Source organism: Vicia villosa, linkage group LG2 (assembly GCF_029867415.1).
Source record: "Vicia villosa cultivar HV-30 ecotype Madison, WI linkage group LG2, Vvil1.0, whole genome shotgun sequence".
Lineage (NCBI taxonomy): Eukaryota > Viridiplantae > Streptophyta > Magnoliopsida > Fabales > Fabaceae > Vicia > Vicia villosa.
This window is the reverse complement of record NC_081181.1, coordinates 211,969,252-211,996,693: the sequence shown is the minus strand read 5'-3', so window position 1 is coordinate 211,996,693 and position 27,442 is coordinate 211,969,252. Positions and strand designations below refer to the sequence as shown.

Sequence of the window (27,442 nt, the reverse complement as noted above, 5' to 3'; positions counted from 1 at the left end):
TAAATATGGAAAATACTTAGATATAATTACTTAGATGTGGATGATACTATTTTTCAATGAAAATATGACAAGTGTATAATTTCTTCTTACACATATGCAATTTTCTCCTTTTTTTATTCCTTAAATGATGTTAACATACACTTATCATATTGTTATTGGCAAATAACATAAACTACGTCGATGAATGTATTTTTATTGACAACTTTAACAATAAAATATTTATTTTTATTTTCAAATTAAACATTACATGTTTCTTCCATCTAAAACTTTTATTTTCTTATTTTGGTTTAATACTAGAATTCAACACATTATAAATAGAATTTAATATATATTTAAATAAATACCACATGCTTTATGATATAAATAATTTATATTAAAATAAAAGTTATGTTAAAAGACACTGTTAATATTTCCAAACGTTATCGTAATTGAAAAAGCAAATAGACACTGTCCATCTAGACGTTAGTTATAGTAAAATTCGGTTAGAATAAACAAAAAGCAACACACTATGAAGAACAGATAATTAAAACGGACAATAGTATGCGTATTAAAAAAGATATTGTGTATTAATATTGAAAATTTCTTCACCCACCTCCTAACCTTCTTGCCCACCCCTGGTGAATTTACCACACTACCCCTTGTTTCGGAAGTTCATTTTCGAAACTGTACTTTTTTTCTTAAAAAAGGTGTTTTCGGAAATGTATCTCCGAAAACGTGTTTTTTTTAATATAAAATATTGATTTCGGAGATGCATCTCCGAAATAAAGTTACTTTTCAGAAAATGTGGTGTTTCGGAAGTTCATCCCCTTGGAGAATTCGGAAATGAACTTCCGAAAATATGTCTGGACAGAATAAAATGAAAAACAACAACAATTCGCTTTATTTAATCGGGTGAAGATTACAACGATAATATTACATAAAATTAAAGTTACATATTGTTGAACACGGGTAGGTGGGGATGAGAGAGTGGTGGGGAGAAAAAAAGGCTTCCAAATTTCAAAAGGTTTTTTATTCATTTAATAAAAATACGTACTACTGTAAGTAACAAATGACGGAGGAGGTGTAACCGGGGCCGGAACATATGACGGAGGAGGTGGATGTCCGGAGGAAGAAGAACCGGAGGTACGTCCACCGCGAGACAAAGGAGCCAATCAATGTAAGCTATAGTTTATCATTATCATCAGGGGACGTCATTACAAAAAATTGGGAAAAAATCTTATTATTTTTAATCTTGATTTTTTAGAAATGACGTCCCCAGATGATAATGATAAACTATAGCTTACATTGATTGGCTCCTTTGTCTCGCGGTGGACGTACCTCCGGTTCTTCTTCCTCCGAACATCCACCTCCTCCGTCATATGTTCCGACCCCGGTTACCACTTCCAAAAACTAACATGATAAATCCAATACAAAAACACTGTGCGATACAATCCGAAATCAGAACAAAACAAAACAAAACACGTCAAACAAAACAAAAACATGTTATTCTGCCCGACGAGGGTTACAAAATACACATCAAACAAAATAAAAACACGTTATTCTTCCCGACGAGCGAACTCCTCCGAATGAAGATGATTATACCAATCCTCATCCCACTCAGTATCAGAACCATCAGCGTTGATCACGCCTGAAGGCTGAGCCTGCACGTCCGAGCCATGGACCCCCAGGGGACGAGAAGCAGAACCAGTCAAAAGCTTCTTCTTCTCCTTCACCTCCTTCACCTCTTTCACCTCCTTCTTTGAAGAACCCTTTCTTCCCTTAGCGCCCTCTTTAGAAGACGCAGTCCTGCGTGCTGGTTGGTTGCCTGACATGTTCCTGTAAACAATTGAAAACGATTAATATGCATAGACAAAATAAAAAACAAAAAAATTTGAACTTCTGATACATTTTGGAAGTTCATTTCCGAAAACTAGGATGGAGGTGTTTTCGGAAATGAACTTCCGAAACACCCCTGCGATGGAGTTTTCTGCAACTTCCATGACAGACCCCTAAACCAAACTTCAAACCAAATCAAAATGCTTCTAAACAACCTAAATACTACTAACAACCTAACCATATATCATTTATGCAATTAAAACCCTAAATAACATGCATCACAAAACTAGATCTAAAAATTTCAAAACTTACAAAGTGTTAGGATTGAGGGCTTTTGAATGTTGTTTAGCAGTGTGATTGGAGCCTTGATGCAGCTTTGGAATTCTGTTTGCACAAATTTTCGCCTTTGCCACTTTTTGTTTTGATTTAGGGTAAATGATTGGGGGAGGGGGAGTGTTTTGATAAATCTGCAGAAATCGCAGTATTTCGGAAGTAAACTTCCGAAATAATGTTTTCGGAAATGAACTTCCGAAATAAGTCAATTTTTTCAAAAAAAGACGCTTTCGGAAATGAACTTCCGAAGCAGGGGTATTTTGGAATTTTCGCTGGGGTGACCCCCATAGGGAGGTGGCCAAAGAAATTTTCTTAATATTTAGTTGGTCTAATAGTAATTGGCGGAGAATATCGCATATCAATACCTATAACTACGATTGAGAGGAGATTATAACCACTTGATCCAGTGAATATTGATGATAGAAACTAATAAAAAAATTGAGTTTGAACCCATCCATAGACACACAATAATTTTATATTAAAAAACAATATCATTATAAATTAAAATTGGAATATAACAATTTTACAATTAAGTTATATAAAATATAAATTAAATATTAAAATAAAGTTTAACTACATAAAAAAAATTATAAATCAGAACCTAAGTTATATTAATAAATATTTCTTCAAAACAATTAATCTATAAAAATTATATGTTTAAGGTAAACTCAAATAAGTCTATCTAAATAAATACTTATTTTCATTGATATTTATTTCATCAATTTATTTAACATAAGTACTATTACTTATTTAAATACTTTTAAATAAAATAATTTTTTTAATAGATTAACATGTTAACTAAGAATAACAAAGACCAAACACAAATATAAAAATAAGCTTAAGACATGGCAAAACTAACCTCTTACTCTTTTTTGACCGAACTTAAATTTAAATTTGTCAAAACCTTGATCTGGCCTATTCTGACTTATTTACAAATATACTTTCTCAATGCAAATATCTCATGCCACCAACGTTTATTTCTATTTGTATACTTGCAATTATTTTTAGGTCACCATCAATTAGACATTTAGGTAGACAATAAAAATCTATTTTTACACGCAGAGCCAATTGATAGGTATATATCATGGAGCCAGTATGATTAACTAAATCAAAATTATTAATCATCTAAGTGGAAGATGGGTCACCCATGTCTTTGAATTCCAACAAAAGAAAGGGAGTTTTATAAATATGTATTTTTGGTATATTTTCCAATCATATATAATTTGCCAATAATTCAATGAGCAAAAGAAAAACACTCATTAGTTATCAGAGAGAATATAGATAATGACCTATGTTTACCATAATTTATAATACATACATATCTTTATTTTTTTTATTAAATAATTTAGGATTTGGGCATTATTTGATCTAACATCTCTTTCACTTGGTATAAAGTTGTATAAGTGTGGTCCCTCTAGCTACCAATTTCTCTTTAAAAGGGGTGGATTATTTAATAGCAATTTTCTCAAAAATTAAATAATTGCCAAGGCATGCTTGATTCACCTTAAAAAGCAAAGAGAGATCATACTAGTGCAGTTTGTCCTTTTTTTCTTCTACTTTTCATTTTTCATTATCTAAATAGTTTGGTAGCATTGATTTTAGTTAAAGAGTTCCATCTAATTAAATTTATTTTTGAGGTATAGGAGATCCTTTTAATCTTATCTGCTAATACATTGACTAGTGGTGGTCAATTTCATGTCCATGAAGACAAAGTGCTTGCCTCTTAAACGTTTAGAAGCATATATATATATATATATATATATATATATATATATATATATATATATATATATATATGAGAAAAAACTATATTTTTAAGACCTATAATTTGTAATTCATTATTTAGTCATTTATATTTTGTCTTAATAATGTTTTGGTCTTTTTATTTTGAGTTTTAAATTGGTCTTCTATCCCATCAAACTGGTTCTTTTATGTTTGCCTTAATAGCATTTTTGCATATGTTTTTTTTTTTTTTCAAACTTTGCAAATGTTTGATTGCTAAAAAGAGCAGTTTAAATTCAAAAAATAAAAATAATTAAAAATATTGTTAACGCAAAATATAAAAAACAATGAGATGCATTAAACCTATTTAATAATATTATTATTAATATAGAATGTACATAATGTTATTATAAAATTAAGCAAATACATATAAATTTAAATAGAGAGAAAACATTTAGAGGATGAATTACCAATATATTATATGTATAATTATATAAAACAATGATACAACTAAAACTCTTAATTTGAGAATATTTAGTTATTTTAAAATACCATACAAGAACACAAAGAAGGAGGTAGGAAAAATAAGAGATAAATGAAACAATAATGAATTAGTTTAAGGGGTAAATAATTTGAACCATTTAAGCATCGGATATTGTAGTATTTTGATGGCTGAATTGTGGAGCATTTTCAGAGGCTGGTTAGAGATATTGGGTGTAATAAGGTGGTTGTAGAATCTGACTCGAGGAAGGCAGTGGAGATGATTTTGCAGGAAATTAGTAGAGGCTCAGCGGCGGGAAATCTGGTGTGGCAAATTAAGAGGCTCATGGAAACTTTTGAAGAAGTGGAGATAACCCATAATTATAGAGAAACTAACAAGTGTGCTAATTTGTTAACTATGTCCAAAATTCAAACAGCGAGGACAAAAAAATCAAATGATCATGAACTATTAAACAACACATTAAATTATAGGAAAATGAAAATGATATAGACACTTAATGATTACCATATCCAAAATTTAAATAGTGAGAATGGCGTAGCTGAATTATTAAAATTGTACTTAGGGATTTGACAAAAACTGAAACAAATTAGAGAAACAGAAATGTAACAAAACAAAAATGAATTAGAAATTTAGGATTAGGAAAAACTAAGGCTATGTTCGGGAGTTTGGAGGGGAGGGGAGGGAAAGACTTCCAAAAACGAAATTTTAAAAAAATTATAAAAAAATATTTGACATTTTTTGAAAAAATGATTTTGTTTAGAATAATAAAAGAGTTATTATCATTGTTAAATTTTTAATTTTCAAAATACTATAACAACCTAAAAGATATTTGAAAAATTCATGTAAGCCCTTCAAAACCCTCCAAAACCCTAGTTCAATACAATTTTTGATTTCCCCATTTTGTTTTTTGTGTTATGAATAAACTCAAACCCTCCAAAACCCTCTGACCCAAAATCTTTTTATCCTTTCCACCAAATTCTTCCTATTTTCTAAAGCCCTCCCCTCTCTTCCTCTCTAAACTCCCAAACATAGCCTACGTCAATTGAGAGGAAGATAAGAAAATCTCTGATGGAAAACGTTGAAAGTGGATTGGATTCTTCTGATCTTCTTTGTTCTTCATTTTGAGGAAAAAGCTATGTCTACTTTCTTCTGGGATCGGGTTCATGTATCACTACTAGAAATACTCTGTTTTCCTGCGGATTTACCTGCGGATTTTAGTTAAATTTCCGCAGGAAACACGTTTCCTGCGGATTTACCTGCGGTTTCTTGTCCCCAGCTAAAACCTTCGTGGGTAATATTTTCGGCAGGAAGTTCCGCAGGTAATTCCGCAGCTAAATCCGCAGGAAATTTTCCGCAGGTAAATCCGCAGGAAAAATCCGCAGGTAAATCCGCAGGTACTTTCTATCAAATTAAAAAAAATAATTTATTAAAATTTTGAAACATTACTATAAATGACTCATAAAACCAAGCTCTTGGGTCTTTGCATCATTGATTTCTGGCGTGAATATTAATACAATCTGAAGCAATATTTAACAATAAATATCCAACTTAATCAGCAAAACTATCTATCTACTATTATATGCAATGTATTACATTATCATACAAAATCAAGATACAAAGCTTCTCAAGTTACACTTTCAATTAATTATCGGATTTCTAAACAGAAACTTCTTAGTTTGAATCCCATACACTATAATTAATATTTTCCTAATCATTATAATTAATATTTTCCTATTTCTAGTTATAGCAAAATCTTAAGGATCAAGAATTTTACAATCCTCAATCATCAGCTACACACAAAGAATGAAAAAATAAATTCTATATTCAAAATTAGAATGTACAAACATTTGAAGCTCTTTTCAAAATTGATTTTACAATAATCAGCTACTAATTAGAACCTAAACAAGCAATCATTCATCAAATTATTCAGTAAAAATAATTCCTATGCCCTAAAAGCTAGAACAACGTTGAACTTAAAGCAAATAACAAAGCAAAAAAATAAATAAAAAATAAACTAAACAGAAAGGATTGAAGTGGCAGAGTTTATACCTCAAAAACAATTGTAGCGAATCGAAGCTTAAAACGAAATCTGAACAGGCATGCATGAACTAAAGTGAACAACGAACTCCATGAAACGATCGAATGTCCTCTTCAATATATACAATTCAAACAAACATACAACATAAATAATAAAGACCATCACCACACCAAAAAAAAAATCACAAATTATAATTATTAAATCAAGCCATGGCCCCAATAAAGACCACCACCACCATAACATGCAAAACTCATCTTACTGTTACAACTTTGATTCAATGATGGATCTGCCTTCTGAATACCAAAAGACTCATGGATGGTTCAGAGCAAGTAATACCTCAATTTTCTTCACTTTTATCATGTCTTAAATTGATTGACCATGGGCCATTCTTTAACATTGCTTTCAACATCTGTAAAATTATAAGGTGTAAAGTAGTTAATATCAAATAAAATTAAAGCCTTTACATTATCCAACTTAACAATTGAGCAAATGAAATGGGATTACATTAGCATCAACCCAACAATATGAATTAATAATAAACCCCAAATAAAGAAAACCCCCAAAAAAAAGCACAAATTTTGAGAGATGAATTACTGATTCATGTTACAAATTTTGATAACATCAAAATACAAAGAGTTATAGGTTTGAGGATATCAGATCGATGAAGAAGAGATGGATGGAAGGGATTACCTTTAGTTGAGAGATGCAAAGTTTAAGGTAGCAGTAGAGGGAAACAACGACACAGTGAGAGTGAAATTGAAAAACCGTTTTTCCATCACAGAGGAACTATTGATGTTGAAACAGTTGAGATTCCATCAAAAGGGAAGAGGAGATTCACGTTTTTCGACCACCATACCATTGAAAACGACCACCGTCGTTTCTCCATTTATGTTCGGTAACTCCACCTTTCTTCCCCTCTCCTGAATCCTGGAAGCTTGGTTGATGGACCGGCCGAGCTTCTTGACGCCCAGCCCTTACAAAACTGTTGTCTCCCCATCTACGGTTGCCAAGCCGGACATTTGCTGAAGCACCATAGTAAGCCTCATTGTCATCTAGATCATCATCAGCTTCTTCATACTGATAATAATAGTCTTCTATCTCATAGATATCTTCTTCAACAACTGGACGCTCTTCAACAGCTAAAGGCTTGAACCACTTGGCCCGAAGTAGGAGGCAAACACTTTCATCGAACATGTAATCTTGAATACTGCCAAGCATAAAAGGTCATGCAGTTAGCACACAATTTCAGTCACTTCTCTGAATTAAGCATGCATTAAGATTATTGTCAAAGAGAAATTGAGATGTCAAAAAGGAAAATAATGCAACATTTAACCTATAAAGTTGTATAATAGGGACAAGAAATTGAGTAGTTTGAAAATTCTAATTATTCAGAAAGCTTTATGGAGTCCAAAACCAATTTAAAAATTTTAATTGTGGCAAAGTTTTAATGATTCATCCCAGCAAACAACTTACCAAAATGGAATAAGGCCATCGGTTTTATTGTCCCGCTAAATATTTAAAAAAGGGTAAAAGTGAAACTTACAATCTTGTCGTCCTTCTTTGCTTCTTCCAACTTCTGGTCCCAGGATAAGTTGTCCATACTTGAGTAAAGCGGAAAATGTTGTCGATGAAAAGAAGCACATCATGTCCTTCAGCATCACGGAAGTGTTCAGCGACAGTGAGTCCAGTAAGTCCAACACCGGCACGAGAACCAGGTGGCTCGTTCATTTGACCATACACAAGAGCACATTTGCTTTCACTCTGAATTCATGAAACAAACCTGACAATATGCAGCCTGGAAAAAGAAATAAATTACTTAATTATTATTAAAAGTTCAAGTAATTCACTCAATAAATAAATACTACAGATTGAGGTTTGGAGCTCTCTCAGTGGAGTTTCTCAAGCTACAATTTTGAACCTTGATGATTTAGATGTTCAAACACTGTTTAAGACAAAGATTCTATAAGATTGTTCTGTTAAAAGTAGAAAGAAAGAGAGAATAGGCCCTTGGGCGGTCAAAATTGAAGATATGGATGGTTAAGAGTTTCATTAGCTGAAATCCTGCCATTTGGGTACAGGCAAAGCATTCTCTGTCCAACACAACAGCAGGCATAATAAATAAACTTTCAGTAGATGAATAAAAGAGTTAAGTAATTTAGGCACCTATTCAAAAACAGTTATGTGTACCGAAAGAAGATCAAGACCGGCAGGATCGAACTTTGTCCATGACATGTCAACATAAATGAAAAACGGTTTCGGTGAAAACCTGAATAGATGGTTTATTCAGATGCCCCAGATTGGAAGTTGTCTGCCTTGGTTCTTGCCCGAGCATCATTGTCTGTGGATTGATCAATCGAAAAGCATCAATCACCACTTTTCCTTTAACACTTTGAATTGGATCCACAACTACAGCCACTGCTCGCTGATTCAAAGCCTCAAAACTCTGCAAGAAACAATAGCAATTTACATATATAAACCAGCAGCACCAATAAATTAGTAACTATTAAAAACCAAGAGTAATCAAACCCTTAGGTCTAGTCGGAAAATTCGATATTAGCATGTAATTCAAGTTTACAAAAAGGCATTAATTGACATTTGGCACCACCGGCAAACATTCGTTGAAGCATATTTTCTTCTTCAAGTTTTTCAATCTTCCTCAGTTCTAGAAATAAAACCTGTCCATGACAAAGAAAAAAACTTATACTAAATAAATATAAATCTTTCATAAGCTCAGTTCATGAACCAAATCAATAACATATGATAGCAAGGTTACTTTTCCATGCTCAGTTATTCCTCTGTAACAAGTTCATGAACCGAATCTACTCTAAATTATATCTAAAGGAAGCATAAAAACTAGTTTTTGAACAACAATTACAATGTCAACACGATTTCAACTGACCTAATTCAAATCTCCTACCCGCGATTCGACATAATAGATTAGGGTTCCTGCGAGCAAGTTTTCACTGAAAATGAAGATGTGAAATCGTAGAACTGTGATGAGAAAGTTGAACGAAATGAGAATTCAAACCGTGACGAGAACGGTGGACGGCGGTGAGAACGGTGGACGGCGACGGTCGATAGTGAAGAGGCGAGAGTGGCATGAGAATGCTCCATAGGGTTTCACTATTTTTCTAACTTTTTTAGATTTATATGTTATTTAACATTTTTAAGTATCACTTTCATATACTTTCAAAAAATAAAAATATATACAATTTAACATTAAATAAAAAAAATTATAAAAGAATGTACCGTGACATCACCATATAATAACAAGAATAGGGGTCTAAGTGGAAGAAAAGAAACTGATTATACCAACATACAAACTAAACCAAATCGAAAAAATCTTGATTATTTTTTATTTATTCAAAACTTAAGCAAAATAATCAACACCAAACTGATATAATTATTATATAATAATTATTAGTAAATAATTATTACATAATTTTTATATCAATTAAATTTTGATAAATTTTAAATAAAATACTATTAATATTTTTAGTAAATATTTAAATCTATTAATTTTTTATAAAAAATGTTTTATTTTAAAGAAAAAATTATATTTTATAATCAATAATTTAAAAGTTTTTGTCTTATTGGTAGATTCTTGACTCAATATTTAATAATTAAAAATGTGGGTTCGATACACATAAATTACATTTTAGTCAGATTAACTTAAGTTATTGTTCTACTGGTAGATTTTTTGGACCAACATGACGTAAATAGAGAAATTAATAAATTATACATAACTTTTATTTTAGAGAAATTAATTAAAGATATTGTCCTACTAGTAAATTCTTTGGTCTAATACGAGTTACATAGTAGGTTCAATTCTAATATAAAAAATGTTTAAGCAATTAAGAAAATTAAAAATGAAAAATTTCAACAATTATGGAATATATCTATTATTAAAAACTAAGATTAAAATTAAAATTAAAAATTGATTCAAATACATTATAAAAATAATTACTAACATAGAAAAAATAAGGATTAAAAATTAAAATTAAACTAAATAAAAAATACCATAAAAAAATTAGTAAAATAAAAAAATAATAATTAAAATAGATATTCGCAGCAAAATCCGCAGGAAATTTTCCTGCGGAATTACCTGCGGATTTTATAGTGTAGTGAGATAATTTCTTTGAAATATAAGTTCCGCAGAAAATTCCGCAGGTATTCCTGCGAAATTTTCTGCCAATTTTTTATCCGCAGAAAACTTTATTTTAGGATGAAATTCCCAGGAAAATCCGCAGGTATTCCTGCGGAATATTTTCCGCAGGAAATTCCGCAGGTAAATTGAGTATTTCTAGTAGTGTATGCAATTTTGCAAGTCAGAGAAAGAAGGTAGTTGAGGGAGAAAGCAGGAATGTAGAGAAAGAAAGTGAAACCAATGTGAGAAGAAGATGAAGGTTGTTAATGTTTCATCGCAATGAGAATAAATTCACATTTTCATGGTGAAAAAGAAAGTTACAAGATTTAAGATCAAAATTTTCAAAGAATGAGAGAAGATTTGACAGTGATGAGAGCAATTTATTTTCTAGGATTTTCAGTAGAAAGGGAGAAGACAAGATTCTACATGAGTTTTGTTTGTTTTAATTTTTTTTCTCTAAAGAAGAGGGAAACGAAAAAATAAGGGGGGATGAAATTTTTTGGGGAATATTTAATAAATTTAATATATAAATCCAACATTAAATATATAAAATTTTAATGAATAAATATAAAACAAAAATTATTCGTGGGAAGATGACATTAGAGTCGGCTCTAATCGACACTAACATTTAATAAATAAATAATTTTAGTTAGGAAAAAAATTCGTGTCGGTTAAGACAAATCTAATATTTAATAAATAAAAATTTAAAAATATAATGGAAGATGTTAGTGTCGGCTCACACAGGCGCTAATATTAAAGTCATTTGAAAAAAATAAAAATTAAATGAATAAATGCATTAGCGTCCGTTAGGATGACGTAAAGTCGACGCTACTAGCATTCGAGTTGAGATCGACGCTAAATATTTAAAGCTAAAGCGCATTTTCTTGTAGTGTTTGAGATAACTTATGGCATCCATACTAGAAGAAAGACTTAGAACTTTGGATCTTTAGGGTGGTCACACCCTAGTATCCTACAAGATCTAGGAAAACCATTTACCAAAGGACAATCAAATCAGATGCACAAGTAGATTCACTAATGTCAGTTTATCGAGGAAGTTGTTCACAAATAATGTTATATTAATTCAAAACTTTGAGATGGTATTGCCTTATTGGTAAATTTGATTAGAGCTAAGTGATTAGGGGTGATCGCGGTGCGGTTTGGGCGGTTTTGACGAAAAAAGTCATCCGAACCGTAAGAGAAAAAATCGTGCGGTTTGATTTGGTTCGGTTGGCTTTTAAAAAAAATCCGAACCAAACCAAATCAACCTAATGCGGTTTGGTTCGGTGCGGTTGGTTCGGTTTTTTAAAAATATTTTATTGAACCATTCATATACATATAGATGATAACATAACTTTGTATTGAGACATTCATACACTATTAAATAACAACAAAACCCGTCATATTTTGACAATAACTTTCTATTTAATATGTAAAAATTAAATTAGACAAAAGTGGAATAATAAACATAAAATAATAGTATAAAACAATATAAAAATTATTAGAATGAAACAAAAAAATAGAAGATACGAGAGATTAGTGAAGGTGAAAAAGAAAAAACAAAAGAGTTGAGAGATTAGAGAAGAAGATGTGCGATAAAAACGAAACTGAAATAGGGAACATTTGTCTAAAAATGAGAAGGTGAAAAAGAAAGAATACAAGAGAGTATAGATTATAGAAAAAGAGGGAAGATGTATGTGGCAAAGAAGACGCGATAATGCTATTAGAGATTTGAGAAGATCGGGACTAAAATCATGTGTAAGGATGAGAAAATTGTTCGTAACATAAGGTTAAGGTATTATAGATTTAAGTTTGGGTTGAATGTGAGTTAAGTAAAAGTTAGGTTGTAACATAATGCGGTTTGATTCGGTTTGGTTCGGTTTTTAAAATACAAACCGCAAACCAAACCGAACCATACGGTTTTGTTAAAAGATGACCCAAACTAATCCGAACCAAATGCGGTTTTTTGCGGTTTCGGTTTGATTTGGTTTGGTTTGCGTTTTTTTATTGGGTTGGTTTGGTTTTGATCACCCCTATAAGTGATCATTAGAGGTTGTTATATTTTACTATATTGGATGTTCTAACATTAGTTTTTCTTGACAAATGTGACTAGTAGAAGGTTCTAGTACCTCAAAATCGTACCATCTTACTATAAAAGATTATTGACCAAATTGGAGTACATATTGTTCAAATATAAACCTCACACTTACGACTGTCGCTGACTTGATCATCGTAGTTTCTGGATGTACACCCTATCATTAGACACATTACAAGACCAGTCGCACTAGAGTTTATCATCAAAATTACTATTACCAACACAACACTTAAAGAAAAGGATCACACTGATTTGAAATGAATATTGATCAACTAATTTATTGTAAAATTATTTTAATTTTATTTTAAAGTATACGATAGAAACTCAATTTCTTAATGAAATAATTATTTTAAAATACCAAATTCTTCACGTGGTCCTTTATATTTGTCTTTTGTATCGTTTTTTTTTTATTTCAAAACAATCCTTTATTTATATTTTCTTGAAAAAATGGTAACCATTTACAACACAGTAATAACTTATAAGAATATTTTTGTTACTAATATTTAACTTAAAAGATTATGTTTAAGTGACTTAAAGGATAATTTAAAAAAATAATAATTAAAAAATAACCAAATCACTACTAATGCCAAACATAAAGGACTGAAGAAAGTATTTGGTCTATAAAATAATCAAATTTGAGGAGCTGGTAAGACTTTACCTTTAACCTTAAATTATCTAATTCAATAACTATTAGTGTAGTCTTAATTTAAAAAAAAAAATTAAAAAAGCCACATTCAATTTTTTAAAATTAAATAAAATAAACATGATTTGTTTATGTAAACAAACTCATGATTTATTCTATGTGTATGTTATATTAACTGTTATTAATTTATTAATTCATATCTAAATATTAATTATTTACTTTAGTCTTTAAAATTAATTAATATATAATGTATTTGTAATACAATTTACACCATGAATTAATCATAAATATTTATAAAAATTATTTTTAAAATTTTAATGACAAATGAATATTATATACAATAAAGAAATAGTGCACAAGGGATAAACAAGTTATAAAAAATATGAATAATGAAAAGGGTATCAAAGGTTCTCTTCATTGTCAAGAAACGTAAGGAGAACAAGGAAACTACAAAGAAGTTTGGGCTCCAAGCTCCCACCAGAATCCCAAAGATAAAGAGCACAATATTATTTCGAAAGAAAAATGAAATTAAGTTTTTTTAATAATCAAACATATATGGGCTTTTTTTTTTATAGAAAATAACATTCATTAAAAGAAAAGTCAGAAGACACTACAAGCAACATAATCACACGAGAGGTTAAGTTTTTTTTTTTTTTTTATTGAAGGGAGGACTAAAAAACCAAAAAAAGAAAGAACTACAAAATAATCACACGAAAGAAGAAGACCCCTAATAAATCAGATTGAAAAGCAGAAATAATCTCTTGAGGACAATCAGTTAATTTTTCTTTTTGACATAAACAAATTTAAGGACTTTCATTCAAGGATTGAAATTAATTTATTTTTTATAATAATCAAACATTTGGGGTTAATTGGTGATGTAAAAATTCTTAGCATTATAAGTGCATGTGAATTAAATTGGCCTTCTTTAAATAAAAAATTCAATTTAGAGAAATTAAAGTATAATTAAGTGGTTGAGCTCAAATGATTAATAATATTCTGTTAATAATAATATTCTTTGAAATATTATATTAAAATATTAATAAAGTATATTTTCATTAGTCTATTTGAAGATATGTAAATTATTTATTTAAAAAGATCAATATCAAATAAGAAAAATTATATTCACAACTTCCGAAGTGTGTTAAATTGACATCGACACTTCTTCTATTTCTAAAATATACATTAATATTCTCTAAACTTATATATATTATCAGAAATTTTTAGCGAAATACAAAAACCATAAATAAATATCATTTGTATGTTTTTTATTGTTACTAAAAGTTTTGATTGATATAGGTAAGTTTAGAAGAAATAAACACATAATTTATAATTAGATAAAATGTTAGTTTCATTTTAATATATCTTATAAGAAATGTGGGTTTAATTTCCTTTATAAAATATGACTCACATGAAAGTGTAATGGTTTGAACAATATCATCACTAGGAAGAGACCAATCATTTGGTTAATAATTTTATCATCAATTTTAGGCAAAAAGAGCTTCATGACACCGAGGAGGCCACCCGATTAGTAGCATTGTATCCTTTATATAATCATACTTTATTCATCTGAAAAGTTTGGGACAATATATAGTGGCTAGTTTTGCTTTTACTATAATTTTGTTAAATAAGGAGGATATTTTCATATAATTTATTAAGAGCTATCAAATAATTGGTTTAATAAACACTACATTTTCATTCAAAATTGTAAAAAATCAAAAGTTTTAAAATATTTATTATGAAAATCAAATAATTCAAGTGTTGTAACGGCTATTACGTTTTGGTAACTGTTTACTACTATATTAGAAATTGTTTTGTAGAACAGTTGTAATCAGTTATTATGTTTTGGTAAGCGGTTACCACTATGTTAAAAATTTATTTTAAAATACCTATAATTGATTATCAACAAAACGGTAACCGATTACAGGAAGACAATTTTAATATTTTTCATTTAGGTGCTAGTATCCCAATCAATTCTACTTGTGTATATACCTTTGAAGTATCAATGACAATGTTGAATGCACATTTTTACTCTCAATTATACTCTCTCTAATTCTCTCTCCCACTCTCTTCCTGTCCACACTCAATTATTCAATTTTCACCAACCTTATGATTCAAAATTCTAACATTTGGCATCAAGAGCTTGATTCGATCCATCAAACATCAAATGTGCAACACGAATTCTGTCTCTAATGAAAGAATCCATGCAAACTTACTCATCTTTGATGCGAAGAATTGAGACAAATGGTGCAAGCAAATGAAGTTGTTGTTTGGCTACCAAAATGTTTTTGGTGCGATCAAGAACAGTGTGAATCCTCTTGTTGAAGGTGTAAAAGATGCACAACAAACATCGCATAAGATGCTAAAAAGAAGAAATATTTCAAGGCATTGTTTTTAATCCATCAATGCGTAGATACAAATAATTTCGAGAAATTTAGTGAATGTAAATCATCGAAGCAAGCGTAGGAAATTTTGGAGAAGGAATGCGCAAGGCTGACAAGGCGAAATTTGTGAGGTTAAAAACTCACTAACGTCAACTTGAGTTGATTCAAATGGAGGAGATTGAAATAATCCACACTTCACAAAGAGAATTACTTAGTTGGTGAACCAAGTGAAAGCATGTGGAGAAACAATCATACATCAATATGTTGTCGAAAAAATATTGTGCTCTTTGACGGCAAGATTCGAAAACATGGTCGTAGTAGTTGAGGAATCGAAGGATCTTGCGACGATGACCAAAGAGGAGCTACAAAGTTGTCTTGAGGCACATGAGCATAGAATGGAGGTGAATGTTGTTAAAGCAAAAACAGAGATCTCTTTGCAAGCTCGTTTCAATGAGAGAAACATGAAAGCGAGGGGAAAGTGGCCCGTGAACAAAGATAGAGGGAAATTTCAGAATTTTGGTGGAAGAGAGTCCTAAAATTCCAAGAATTCAACATCCCCAAAGGGTTAAAACAATGGCAGCAGGGCTGTTAAATCAAACAACTCTAGAGGAGACAATCTAAGAGGTAGAGGTGGAAGAAGAATGGTTGACAAGAGTAACGTGCATTGCTTTAATTGTCACTAGCTTGGCCATTTTGCAAGAGAGTGAAATTCTAACAAGAAAGAACCTCAACAAGATGAAGCTAGAGTTGCAAGGCAAGAGTTTGATCATGAGAACACATTTTTGGTTATGATCACAAAGGAGGGATACAGCAGCAATAAGCTGCGAGACAACAACAATAGTAGTTTGAAGAATGCTGCAAAACCATGATGTAGTTTGTTACGTAAATGCTATAACCGGTAACATGTTGAAGAAAATGCAATGGTGACTTTGAAAGAAGCATTGCAGTGCAACAACCAATGGTATTTGGACTCCGAAAGTTCAATGCATATGACAGGGAAGAAAGGTTGTAGAGCCAAGCAACACCTTGAGGTGGTGTATTAGGATGTGTATAGACCGATGCAAAATGATTTGATTGGTGGCAATAGATATTTTGCCACATTCATTGATGGTCATGATAAAAAGCCCTGGACATACATAATCAAGAGAAAGGATGAGGTATTTTAAGTTTTTAAGAAATTCAAGTCCATGGTTGAGATACAAAGCGGTCATAAGCTCAATGTTCTCAAAACGGATGGTGGAGGCGAATATGTCTCAAATTACTTTGGGAGGTTTTATGATCAATAGGGCATAGTACATGAGGTAATACCACCCTATATATATTGCAGCAAAATGGTGTTGCCAAAAGGAAGAACCAATCAATCATGAATATGGTTAGAAGCATGTTGAACGAGAAGAGCTTGTTGAAAGAGTTATGGGGGAGAAGCGGTGTCCACTGCTGCATATTTGTTGATTAGATGTCCAACAAAGAAGCTTGAGAATTTTTTATAAATCTTTTTTATGGTGGTATTCAGGGTCTTGACTAAGGGGAGGTCATAGTGGCACTTATGACAAAAGAAGAACTCACAAGAAGAGATGTAGAGAAAATATGAGATGGAAGAGAAATGAAAATGGGTTTACCTATTTATAGCATGCCTTCTAAGGATTTGAGCGTGTATTCTAGGAAAGTATTAAGTGAAAATTGTGGTGATGGAAAATAAAATCAAAATCTTTCCTTTTTGGCTTTCCTAATCGATTAGCTAGTGGCTATAATCGATTATATTTGTAATTTCTTCAAGATTTAGTGAAACCTTCATAAATGATGAGATTTGATTTACATGACGCGCAAGACAAGCTTGGATTTTAATTGAAAATAAGTCCTCCAAGATTTTCTAATCAGTTAAAAATATGTGTCAATCGATTATTTCTTTCATGGTTCAACTTTCTTAGTGCTCAATGGGCTTTGTGTTGGATTCTCGATTCTCATGCGCCCCTATCTGTCATCATTTGCACCTTTTTGCTATAGAATATTAAAAATACTCATTTTATGGGTTAGACATAATTTATTTTAAATGAGTAAATAATTAAAATTATTATTTTAAGGGTTTAATCAGATTTTCCTGGTCATTTCAACCTTAAAATAATTTTACCTCCCTTATCAAAAAAGTATTGATAAATATTTCCCAAAAGGGAAGACATCACATGGTGTATCCTTCTCCAAGCATCATTGGATGCTAGAATTGGTAAATCCACTGTATGGATAAGTCCATTACAGACTTATTCATTCAATTGATCATTTTAGATCATCAATGTGAGATATTCTCAAATATCTTGCTTTGATCACAACTTTTGACATTTGCCACCTCTTTGGTTTTTGAGATCAGAGACTTTTATAAATCTTTGTATGCTTCTATAGTATACTGATGCTTTGTCTAACTTTCTCAAATAATCTTTAAAGCTTCAAGTTGCAAAGTATACCTGCAAAACACTTAATGTTTCACCTTTGGTGCCCATATCATCTTCTTGAGCTCAGATGCATTAGTCATAGAAAGATATAAGGTTATTACTTTTAGATTGAGTGCATTTATATACCGAAAACTTCTCTTCTATGCGATCTAGTTTTTCCAACCTTGAAAATGTATCTCTCTCGTTGGATGCCTTTGAGTAAATTCTATATTCTTCATTGGAAGACAATCCTTTCATATTTCTCTGTGAGGTTGATGTTTCTCCTCCTCTTCTTTGTTCAACTATTGAAAAAATTTCTTCATCTTCTTTGTCGATATTTGAACAAGAGGATCCTTCATCTGATGTTGAATTTTCCGAAGATCGTTCAAATACCGAGTATATTCTTTCGAGGTATTGAACTAGAGTTGTATGATAAGAGCAAGATGAGGATGGTGATGCTTCAATTTGGATTTATTCGTCTTAAAGTTGTTGAATTAGCTCCTTTATCTTTTTCTTAATTCTCAGATATTTGTTAGTAAAACAGTTTTTAACAAAACTTCCTATATTTTTAAAATTAGAAAAACATTCTTGACTAATATCTACTTTGCCTCGTGTGTTCATCTTCTCTTGTTTGATACTTGGAGAAACTCCATATATCTTTTGTAGAGTATCCCACATTTTCTTGGCGGTTTTACAATGGCAAACATCTAAAAGTTTACTATCATATAAAGACATTATTATAAAATTCTTAGCTTTAGGATCTATATCTATCTTTCTCATTTCTTCTTCGGTCCAAAGAGAATAATATTTTTCCACTACTTCATCATTTATTTGATGAGTAAGGTAAACGGACCATTAGCGCTTGTTTTCCACAATTTATGATTTAAAATTTGAAGAAATTTTTTGAATCTGGTTTGCCAAATGGAAAAACTACTATTTTCAAAAAAGTGGTGGTGTATTTGAAAAGATCTTGTGTCGAAAGTCATCTTCCTCCTGGGACGATTAATCATTAAACATGAGTGAGGCTCTGATGCCACTTGTTAGACTTGAGACTTCACACACAAGAGGGGGTGAATTGTGTGGTTTGAAAAAAAATGGTTTTGGAAACTTTTTCACATTAAAAATAGAGTTTGAAAAACTTAGGCAGCGGAAAGTAAATAGCAGAAAATAAATTATGGAATTTAAAGAGTTTAAGGGAATAAGAAGAACACAAAGAATTATACAGGTCCGGTAAAAAAGCGAGTTAGTTGTGTCGCCAAGAACTGATCTTGAGAGTTTCCAATAATAGTTTAGACCTTTTAGTAAGAAAGACTCACGAACCCCCTTGTACAAGGAATTGATGGTTGATCTTCAACCAAATAATACAAGACGATGAATGTGAGCGTTTGCGTCTTTTCTTCAATATATTATTGAGTGTGAAGCGGCCGATCTTCCTTCTCAATGGTGGATTAAAGTGGTTAGTTTTCTTTCCACAAACACGGATCTCAGAGTGGTTAGTCTTCCATTTGCTTTTACATAAGATCACTCACTAACTAAAATAGGAGATTGCTCATTTTCTACAAGCTTTTGCCAGTAACTTCTTTTTTACGTTAACACTGCTTGAGATCTCTTGATATGAGGTTTTAGATATTTTCCATTTAATTTGCCCTCATTGAATAATCTAGTTTATCAAATTAAATTCGACACTCCTCCATCTTAGATAAAGTAATACCCAAATTAAATTCGACACGGGTGTGAGAGGCGGCGCAGGCGGAAACATCCCTCATCGAAGAATTGTCCTCTTTACCAAATAGTCAAACCATGGCCCAAAGCTAACACTAGGGGCATTCTGGTTAGGAATGAGAGAACCCACCTCGTAGAAAATGTCTATGAGTTTTGGGTTCTCAAATGTAGAATTTGATAAAAACTCATCGTTGTCGTGTCCAATGGCCATGTCTATAAGTATATTCCTTAGGTTAGCCATAACGGTGTATAAAAGGAAGATGAAGACATACCTTGAGAAGAGACGACACGAGGAAAAGAATAACCCGTGACGAAGAGACTTCGAATGGCTAAATTTGTCTGAACACACGATTATAAGAATGGACTCAAAAGAGAGTAGTAAATTCCGAATGATAAAAGAAACAAAAGGAGATGTTTGAAAAAGAGACCAACCTTTTATAATGACATAAACAACAAACCAGAAATCTAGATCAAAAGTAGAGAGAAGATTTAAGAGTGATGGATCAGCCGCTCCTTGGAAATATAAGTAATTTAGATGCACTTGAGTAACCTAGGTGGGGAATCCACGCCCTAACATGCAGGTCTAGAGCCACACGTTAGGGGGAATAGCAAAATATCTCAATAATGTGAAAACATGTAAAACACTCGTTCCTCGTTACCTATGTAAGTGCCTCATGACCTTCCACTTCTTACTATGGTCAGACGTCGGTAAATAGTTTGAAAGACTTTCCAGCTAGTACACACTTGGCAAGCCTTGGTGGCAACTATTATGAACCGACGAAAGGCCCAATGCAAGGGTACAACCATGGACAACCCAATTGAGATTATCCAACGTACACAGTTAGCACATGTGAGATTTAAGGTACAATTTTTTATCTTCATATTTCACTGCACTCATCTTAGACTCTATAACTGACTTAGGCGTTTGAGTGTTAATCCGCACTATAGTATCAATGTTAGGATGCTAGGTTAAGAATCCTAACAAAACTAAAGAAAGATGTAAAATAAAAGAGACAATAAAAACTAACTAAGAAAATAAACTTGATTTCTTTTCATTGATATCTCAAATGTGTCAAAGACATTACATTATATAATGTGACTAAAAAGATCTAAACATTAAAAGCCCACCTAAATGATAATTGAAAAGCCCAACTAAAATATAATAAGATTACTACTAATAAACTAACTTGAATAATATAATTCTACTTTTTATCACTACATACCCCTTCAAAACCAACTTTGTCCTCAAGGTTGTAAAATAAAATTATCAAAGTTTTAAATTAATTCTAATTATAATATCAATCAACATCAATTCTAGCTTTAATATGAAATTATTATTATTATTTTTTGTTCTACCCATAAAAAAAATCTTAAAATAATATATTATTGTATTTCGTAACAAAGACTATAAATAAGTCATATATATATTCTTTGCAAAAGTAAAGTACAAATTGCAAATCCAAAAGGGAATATCCATGTCAAGTGCTGTTTTTCTTTTTGTCCCTAAAGTTGGGTTGGCAAAATTCAGCAAGATCTTGCAGCATATATCGTGTATTTTGTAAACCAAAAAATAAAAGAAAAATGGAAGTAGCATAATAATTTTTTAAAATATAACATTATTAGTTGCTCATTGTTAAAAGACACGTTCTCCAGCTTTTGGTAACAAAAAAGCATGTGGGTTCTGTACAATGAAATCACCAATCTAATATCTGTTCTACTCTTGGGCAATTATTCCAATTTTATTTTTGAGAGATAGAAATAATACCAATGTAATCATTAAGCTTTAAGATACTGGTTGAAAATTTGATTATTAATTAGACTTTAAAAGATTATCATTATAGTTCCGTTAACTCAGTTTTGTTGATAACGGTGAAAAACACCAAATATAAAGATGCAGATTCGAATCAGCAACATATTATTTGTTCACTTTTAAAGGATGAATTCGAATTAATATTCTACTTCACAAAAAATTATCATAATAATGTAAGCTTATTGATACTAATTCTCAAACTGCTATTGTTTAGAATTTAAACATATACATATTTTTATTTATTATTAGATTTTTTAACACAGATAACATTCACTCACATCATGCATCAATCATTTGCGTGACACTCATTTATAAGGTAGAAATTAAATTGTATATGCATAGTTATAAAATAAAGGCTTAATATTTAAATTGGTCCTCTACCTATACATTAGAGTCCAATTTGGTCCTTTACCTTTTAAAAGTTTCAAAGTGGTCCCATACGTTACCAAAAAGTATGCACGTTGGTCTTTATCGTTAAAATGCTTCAAACGGTGTTAACATTTGATGACATGGCACGTGAGATGGATCAATCACTGTTCATCATCTCTATTATAATTTGGGTTCTTACTGCAATTTTCAAAAAATCCCAAATCCTCTAACCTAAAATCCTGTAACTCAATCTTGTTACAAATTGACTACAAAATTGCACAAGAAAGCATGAGTTCTGGTCGCATTTCATCCTCAACATCCAGAAATGTGATTGATTCGCAAGTTTACACAGGGTTTGCGAAGCTTCTATGCGCGTGATGAGACGAAGCAATACTGCGTAGGGCGAAAACCGTTAACAACTATGGAAAGCTATTCTGGGGATGCAAGCATTTTAAGGTACTACGAGTTCTATTATTGTTCTGAAGTGTCTTTTTTTCTGTAACCATAACCATCGTTCCCAATATCGTCATAGGGGCATTCCAATTCTGGGTGTGGTTTTTTCGAATGGTTCCATGAAGAATGTAGAGATGAGAAGGAAGAAACCTTGATGAAGCATGAATGGAAGATTCAGGTGCTGAGCCAAGAGATGGATGCTGTCAGGAAAGAGACAGAAGATTTGAAGTTGAAAACATTGGAATTGGGGGAGCTAATTGAGAAGACAAAGAAATGGAAGAGCATTTGGAATTGTTTTGTCTGTTTCATGTTTTTTGTTCTTGTAATTAAGATGGTCTAGTTATGTGTTCTAATGTATTTTGGAACTGTTTTGTCTTGAATTGTTTTGAGACATGTAGTTTGCAAGATGTGTTGCTTGTAAACATAGTATCTTGCTAGAAATAATTGTAATGTTATTAATGTTTTGAAATGTATTTTGAGACAGTATTTTGAGACATGTATTTTGCAATATGTTATTAGACTCAAGTATTTTGCAAGATGTTTATGAGGTACTCAAAACAGAAGTACCAGGAAATATGCTCATTAGAACATGACATTAAAACTATCCAAAATATGTGCATCTAAAAGATGTTCAAAACAGAACAACCCAAAATATATTAGAACACAATATGTTAGAACATGACATTTAAACAACCCAAAATAGGTGCATCTCAAATATGTTCAAAACAGAACAACCCAAAATATATTAGAACACAATAATTTAGAACATGTCTTTCAAACAACCCAAAATATGTTCAAAGTATACTAGACAGAACCAAAATATACTAGTCAAACATTACATTAATTCAACCCAAAATATAGTTAACAGACCCTAACAAACTAAATGCCCTTCTTAGTATTGTTTCTTTTTGTAGGAGTGGTCCTCCTAGTGGTAGGACCAACTACATTTTGAGATGCACTAAGCCTTGTTGTTGGACCCACATGTGCTGGTTTCCTAAATGGTATCTTGTGTGGCCTAGCTGTTGGCATCTTTTTATGAGTCCCTAGTGTAGGTGGTGCCCTTGAAGCTTGGATTAGTTGAGATCCTTGTGTCATTGAAGTTTGTCTTGATTGAGATCCTTGTGTCCTTGAAGCTTGTCTTGGTTGAGACCCTTGTGTTGGTTGTGATCCTTGTGTCCTTGAAGCTTGTCTTGGTTGAGACCCTTGTGTTGGTTGTGATGTTTGTGGTGGTTGAGTCATCTTGCAGGTGGATTTGTTGTGCCCAATTTGCCTACACCTTGTGCACCTCATTATCATACTTGTCTTCCTCATTTTCCTATATGTCCCATCAATTTCACCAGCCTCACGATTCCTCCTCTTCTTAGGCCTTCCAGGCATTTTCTTGTACTTTGGTGGCTGGACATCTGGGAACTCTGTTCTGACCCATAAATTTGTTCCATTTACTGGATAAATTATAGGCTCATAAACAGACATATACCTAGCCTTTTTATAAATGTCAGAAATGAAGTCTTCAATATGTAAACCTCTGCTCTTCAATGCAGCAATAGCATGCACACAAGGAAGCCCTGTTAGTTGCCACTTTCTACACATGCAGTTGTATTCCTTTAGGTTGACAGAAAAAATGTCACCTGGGTTCTCAATGTTCCTAACCTCATAAATGTATTCAGCTGACATCCTATGTACAGAAAATACAACAGAAAATGAATAACAGAACAATACAACAGAATATACATAATTAGAACTTGTTAGGGAATCAATGAATAACAAAAGATACCTAACAATCCATGAATTTGTATAGGAACTTGTTCTCTCCACTTTTTTCTTTATGTTTGGCAATACATCTTCATCACTTAAGTTAGGGAATTTCACCTTATTTGTTGCCCATTTCTCCATTATGTAGCCCCTAATTTCTTCTAGCATTGTCACAATTGGCTTACCTCTAGATTCCACAATGACACTGTTGAAGGTTTCAGACATATTGTTCAACACAGTATCAGACTTTGAAGTAGTCCTAAAATAAGACTTACTCCAAAATCTAGGTGGAGTCTGCATCATATGCTTGTATGCCTCTTCATTTATCTGCCTCATACCTCTCATCTCCTTTTCCCATGCTTGTGGGTAAGTTGCCCTAGCTGCTCTCCAGATTATCTCCTTCAACATTTTTCCTGGGAACTTTTTTCTAAAGTTATTGCATAAGTGCCTAACACAGAACCTTTGTTCCACATTTGGAATCCATGGCAGGAAGTAGACCCTATAACATAAAGAACAGCATAAATATAACCTCATAAATGTGAATACAAATTAAAAAATAGATTAATTATAGAATGGTACCTTTTGCTGGTCAGAAATGAATGTGTAGGTTCTACATCTTCTCTGCCACCTAGGTCATCAATGAGTAGTTGCAAGAAACATAACCAACTGTCCTTTGTTTCCCCTTCTACAACAGCAAATGCAATAGGTAACATCTGATCATTTGGATCAGTCCCAATAGCTGCTAAGATCTGACCTCCACATAATCCTTTTAGAAAGCAGCCATCAAGACCAATAATAGGCCTACACAGCTTGAAACTTTGCTTATAAGCAGCATAGCATACATATAACCTCTTGAAAAAAGGCCTTGTATCTTCAGCACCCTCTTGAACTGGTGTGACACTTAGCTTGACAGTAGAACCAGGATTTGTCCTTAGTATCTCATGACAGTAATCATATAACCTTGTGTAATCTCCTATAAATGAACCATCAACCATATCCCTAGCTAAACTTCTGGCCCTAATTGCCTTTGTCTTACAAACCCCCACATTCCATTTCTTTATAGCCTTTTCCTTAATGTCTTTAACTTTCAACTTAGGATTAGATTTCAATGAATTTTGTAACCTTGTGCTAAGCCATTTAGTAGACATCAGTGGTACATTGAATTCTCTAGAACAAGTGTGTGTATCAACAAGTTTTCTAATTTGCCAAGTCTCCTCATTAGGCAACTTCCCACAATAAGCCTCCCATTTGCAGCCTTCTTTACATTCAACCTTCACTCTCAGCTTGTCATTTTTTACAAACTTAAGAGCTCTACCAGTTTGAACAGAATAGGTTCTAATAGCTTCTTTAAAATCATTTTTTGAGTTAAAAAAAGTTCCCAATTCCCATTTATATTGAGACATGTCTTTTAATAACTTGAAAGTAGGATACTTCTTCTTTCTTAGTTACCACTATCCTCACAATCAGACTCCTCAGAATCACTATCACACCCACTATCTAATTCCTCACTATCATTGTTCAACTCTTTGTCATCACCACCATTAACTCCATCCATAGGCTTCTTATTTTTTCTTGTTGCTCCTTCCATAAGATTGGCAAGATCCTCATCAGAATAATCCATACTAGCATCAGAGTCACTAAAATCAACCTCCATAGCACTATCACAATTATATGTCTCATCCTCACTATCATCAGAGTCATCCTCACTAGCATTCACACCTGCATTATCTGCTTCAGTCTCCTCATTATTCAACAATTCCTCACTTGCAATCATAACCTCATCAATCAGATTGTTCAGGACTTCTTCATTTGCATTTAGGACCTCAACACCCTCATTGTCCATGTTTCCTTGACCTGCACTCACCCCTCCATCAGCCTCACCCTCACCCTCATTGTCCATGTTTCCTTGACCTACACTCACCCCTCTATCAGCCTCACCATCACCCTCATTGTCCATGTTTCCTTGACCTGCACTCACCCCTCCCCCACCCTCACCCTCATTAAGTACTTCATTAATAATATCCTGAATTGTATCATAGTTTTCTGTATCAACCCCATTCAAAGGTTCTTCAACAATGGCTTCTTCAACAACATTAGGACTATCAACAAATTCTGGTTGGGATAAGGGGTGTTCTATGTAAATATCCACTTTAAGATGTACCCTAAAGAGGTCAGCTATATCCAAGGCACCCTTATCATCTATGAGAAGGTTCATCCCAAATGTTGGGTCATTGTAGTATATGCTACAAACTCCACTATAACCAAACTCTTTCAAAAGACCCAACAATTCAAAGTAAGACCACCTATCAGCATCTACTACTAGTTTATCACACATGCCCCCCTCATAAACCGTTTTTTCTGAGTCCAGAAAGCTACCACTATGGTGCACATTAAAGGTCAAAATTTCATCCATTTCAACCTAATAGATGAAAATACGTAGTTTTAGCTTGATTTCTAACAAAACGTAAACCAGAAAATCCAGTAAAACAGGAAAAATGAAAAAGGGGAAAAAAACCCTAATTTTCATACGATACATAAACCCTAACCTATAAACAAGAAGAAGAGATTGAAGAAATAAGAAATCTGACCTTCGTATATTACTTCCCAATGTGATGATAAGTCGTCTTCTTCGTCTTCGCACACTCCTCTTCGTCTTCGCACAAGTCTTCGTCTTCGACACTTCTCTTCAGAAAACTTCTAACCTTGCTGAACGAAAAATGGAACATGGATATTGAGGGTACCCTATTTGCTAGTGAAAATGACAGGTCATCAATATTATTACCCTACCCATGACACCTAGCAGCCACGTTGGAATATATTTAACGTTCCAAACGATAAAGACCAACGTGCATACTTTTTGGTAACGTCTGGGACCACTTTGAAACTTTTAAAAGGTAAAGGACCAAATTGAACCATAGTGTATAGGTAGAGGACCAAAATGAGTATTAAGCCTAAAATAAATTTGCCAAAAGAAATAATAAAAAGTTTGATTTGATCCTCGCAACTGTAATTAGAAGAGGATTATAACCAATTATGTTAGAAATGATCTCTAAATCAAATTATACAGTTCAATGAGTTGGAAACCGGTGATAAAAACTAAAAAATAAATGAATGTTAGTCCGATCTAACTATTTAGATGGGTTAAAGACACATAGAGCTGTTTTGATTTTGTTTTGTAAATAAAAATAGAACATGCAAACAATTATATATACTAAAAATAATAATAATAATAATAACATG

At 32.2% G+C, this 27,442-nt stretch overlaps 2 protein-coding genes across 3 annotated transcripts; both read right to left on the bottom strand.

Moving 5' to 3' along the window:
- Positions 1-5,772: 5,772 nt before the first annotated feature.
- Positions 5,773-9,631, bottom strand: LOC131653781 (uncharacterized). 2 transcript variants are annotated; one of them, XM_058924059.1, is made up of 5 exons: positions 8,937-9,631; positions 8,574-8,853; positions 7,954-8,205; positions 7,101-7,617; positions 5,773-6,819 (listed from the first exon to the last, which is right to left on the bottom strand). In XM_058924059.1, exons 3-4 carry the CDS (start codon positions 8,136-8,138, stop codon positions 7,245-7,247), a joined length of 558 nt encoding a protein of 185 aa, XP_058780042.1. In that variant the 5' UTR covers positions 8,139-8,205; positions 8,574-8,853; positions 8,937-9,631; the 3' UTR covers positions 5,773-6,819; positions 7,101-7,244. The 2 variants fall into 2 exon arrangements, with proteins under 2 accessions (XP_058780042.1, XP_058780043.1); XM_058924060.1 differs by having other exon boundaries at positions 8,677-9,631.
- A 13,698-nt stretch (positions 9,632-23,329) lies between these two features.
- Positions 23,330-25,605, bottom strand: LOC131651248 (uncharacterized). Its single transcript, XM_058920920.1, has 3 exons — positions 24,782-25,605; positions 24,225-24,701; positions 23,330-24,125 (listed from the first exon to the last, which is right to left on the bottom strand). The coding sequence occupies exons 1-3, from the start codon at positions 25,603-25,605 to the stop codon at positions 23,330-23,332; spliced, it is 2,097 nt and encodes a 698-aa protein (XP_058776903.1).
- Positions 25,606-27,442: the final 1,837 nt, after the last annotated feature.

Bases quoted from the DNA above. Each gene is read 5' to 3' on its own strand.
- LOC131651248 (XM_058920920.1), bottom strand. From the start codon at position 25,605: ATGTCTCAATATAAATGGGAATTGGGAACTTTTTTTAACTCAAAAAAT. The intron at 24,702-24,781 runs GTACCATTCTAT...TTTATGTTATAG, and splicing joins TCATTTCTGACCAGCAAAAG to GGTCTACTTCCTGCCATGGA. The intron at 24,126-24,224 runs GTATCTTTTGTT...TTCTGTACATAG, and splicing joins ACAAATTCATGGATTGTTAG to GATGTCAGCTGAATACATTT.
- LOC131653781 (XM_058924060.1), bottom strand. From the start codon at position 8,138: ATGAACGAGCCACCTGGTTCTCGTGCCGGTGTTGGACTTACTGGACTC. The intron at 7,618-7,953 runs GTAAGTTTCACT...TATGCTTGGCAG, and splicing joins CAAAGAAGGACGACAAGATT to TATTCAAGATTACATGTTCG.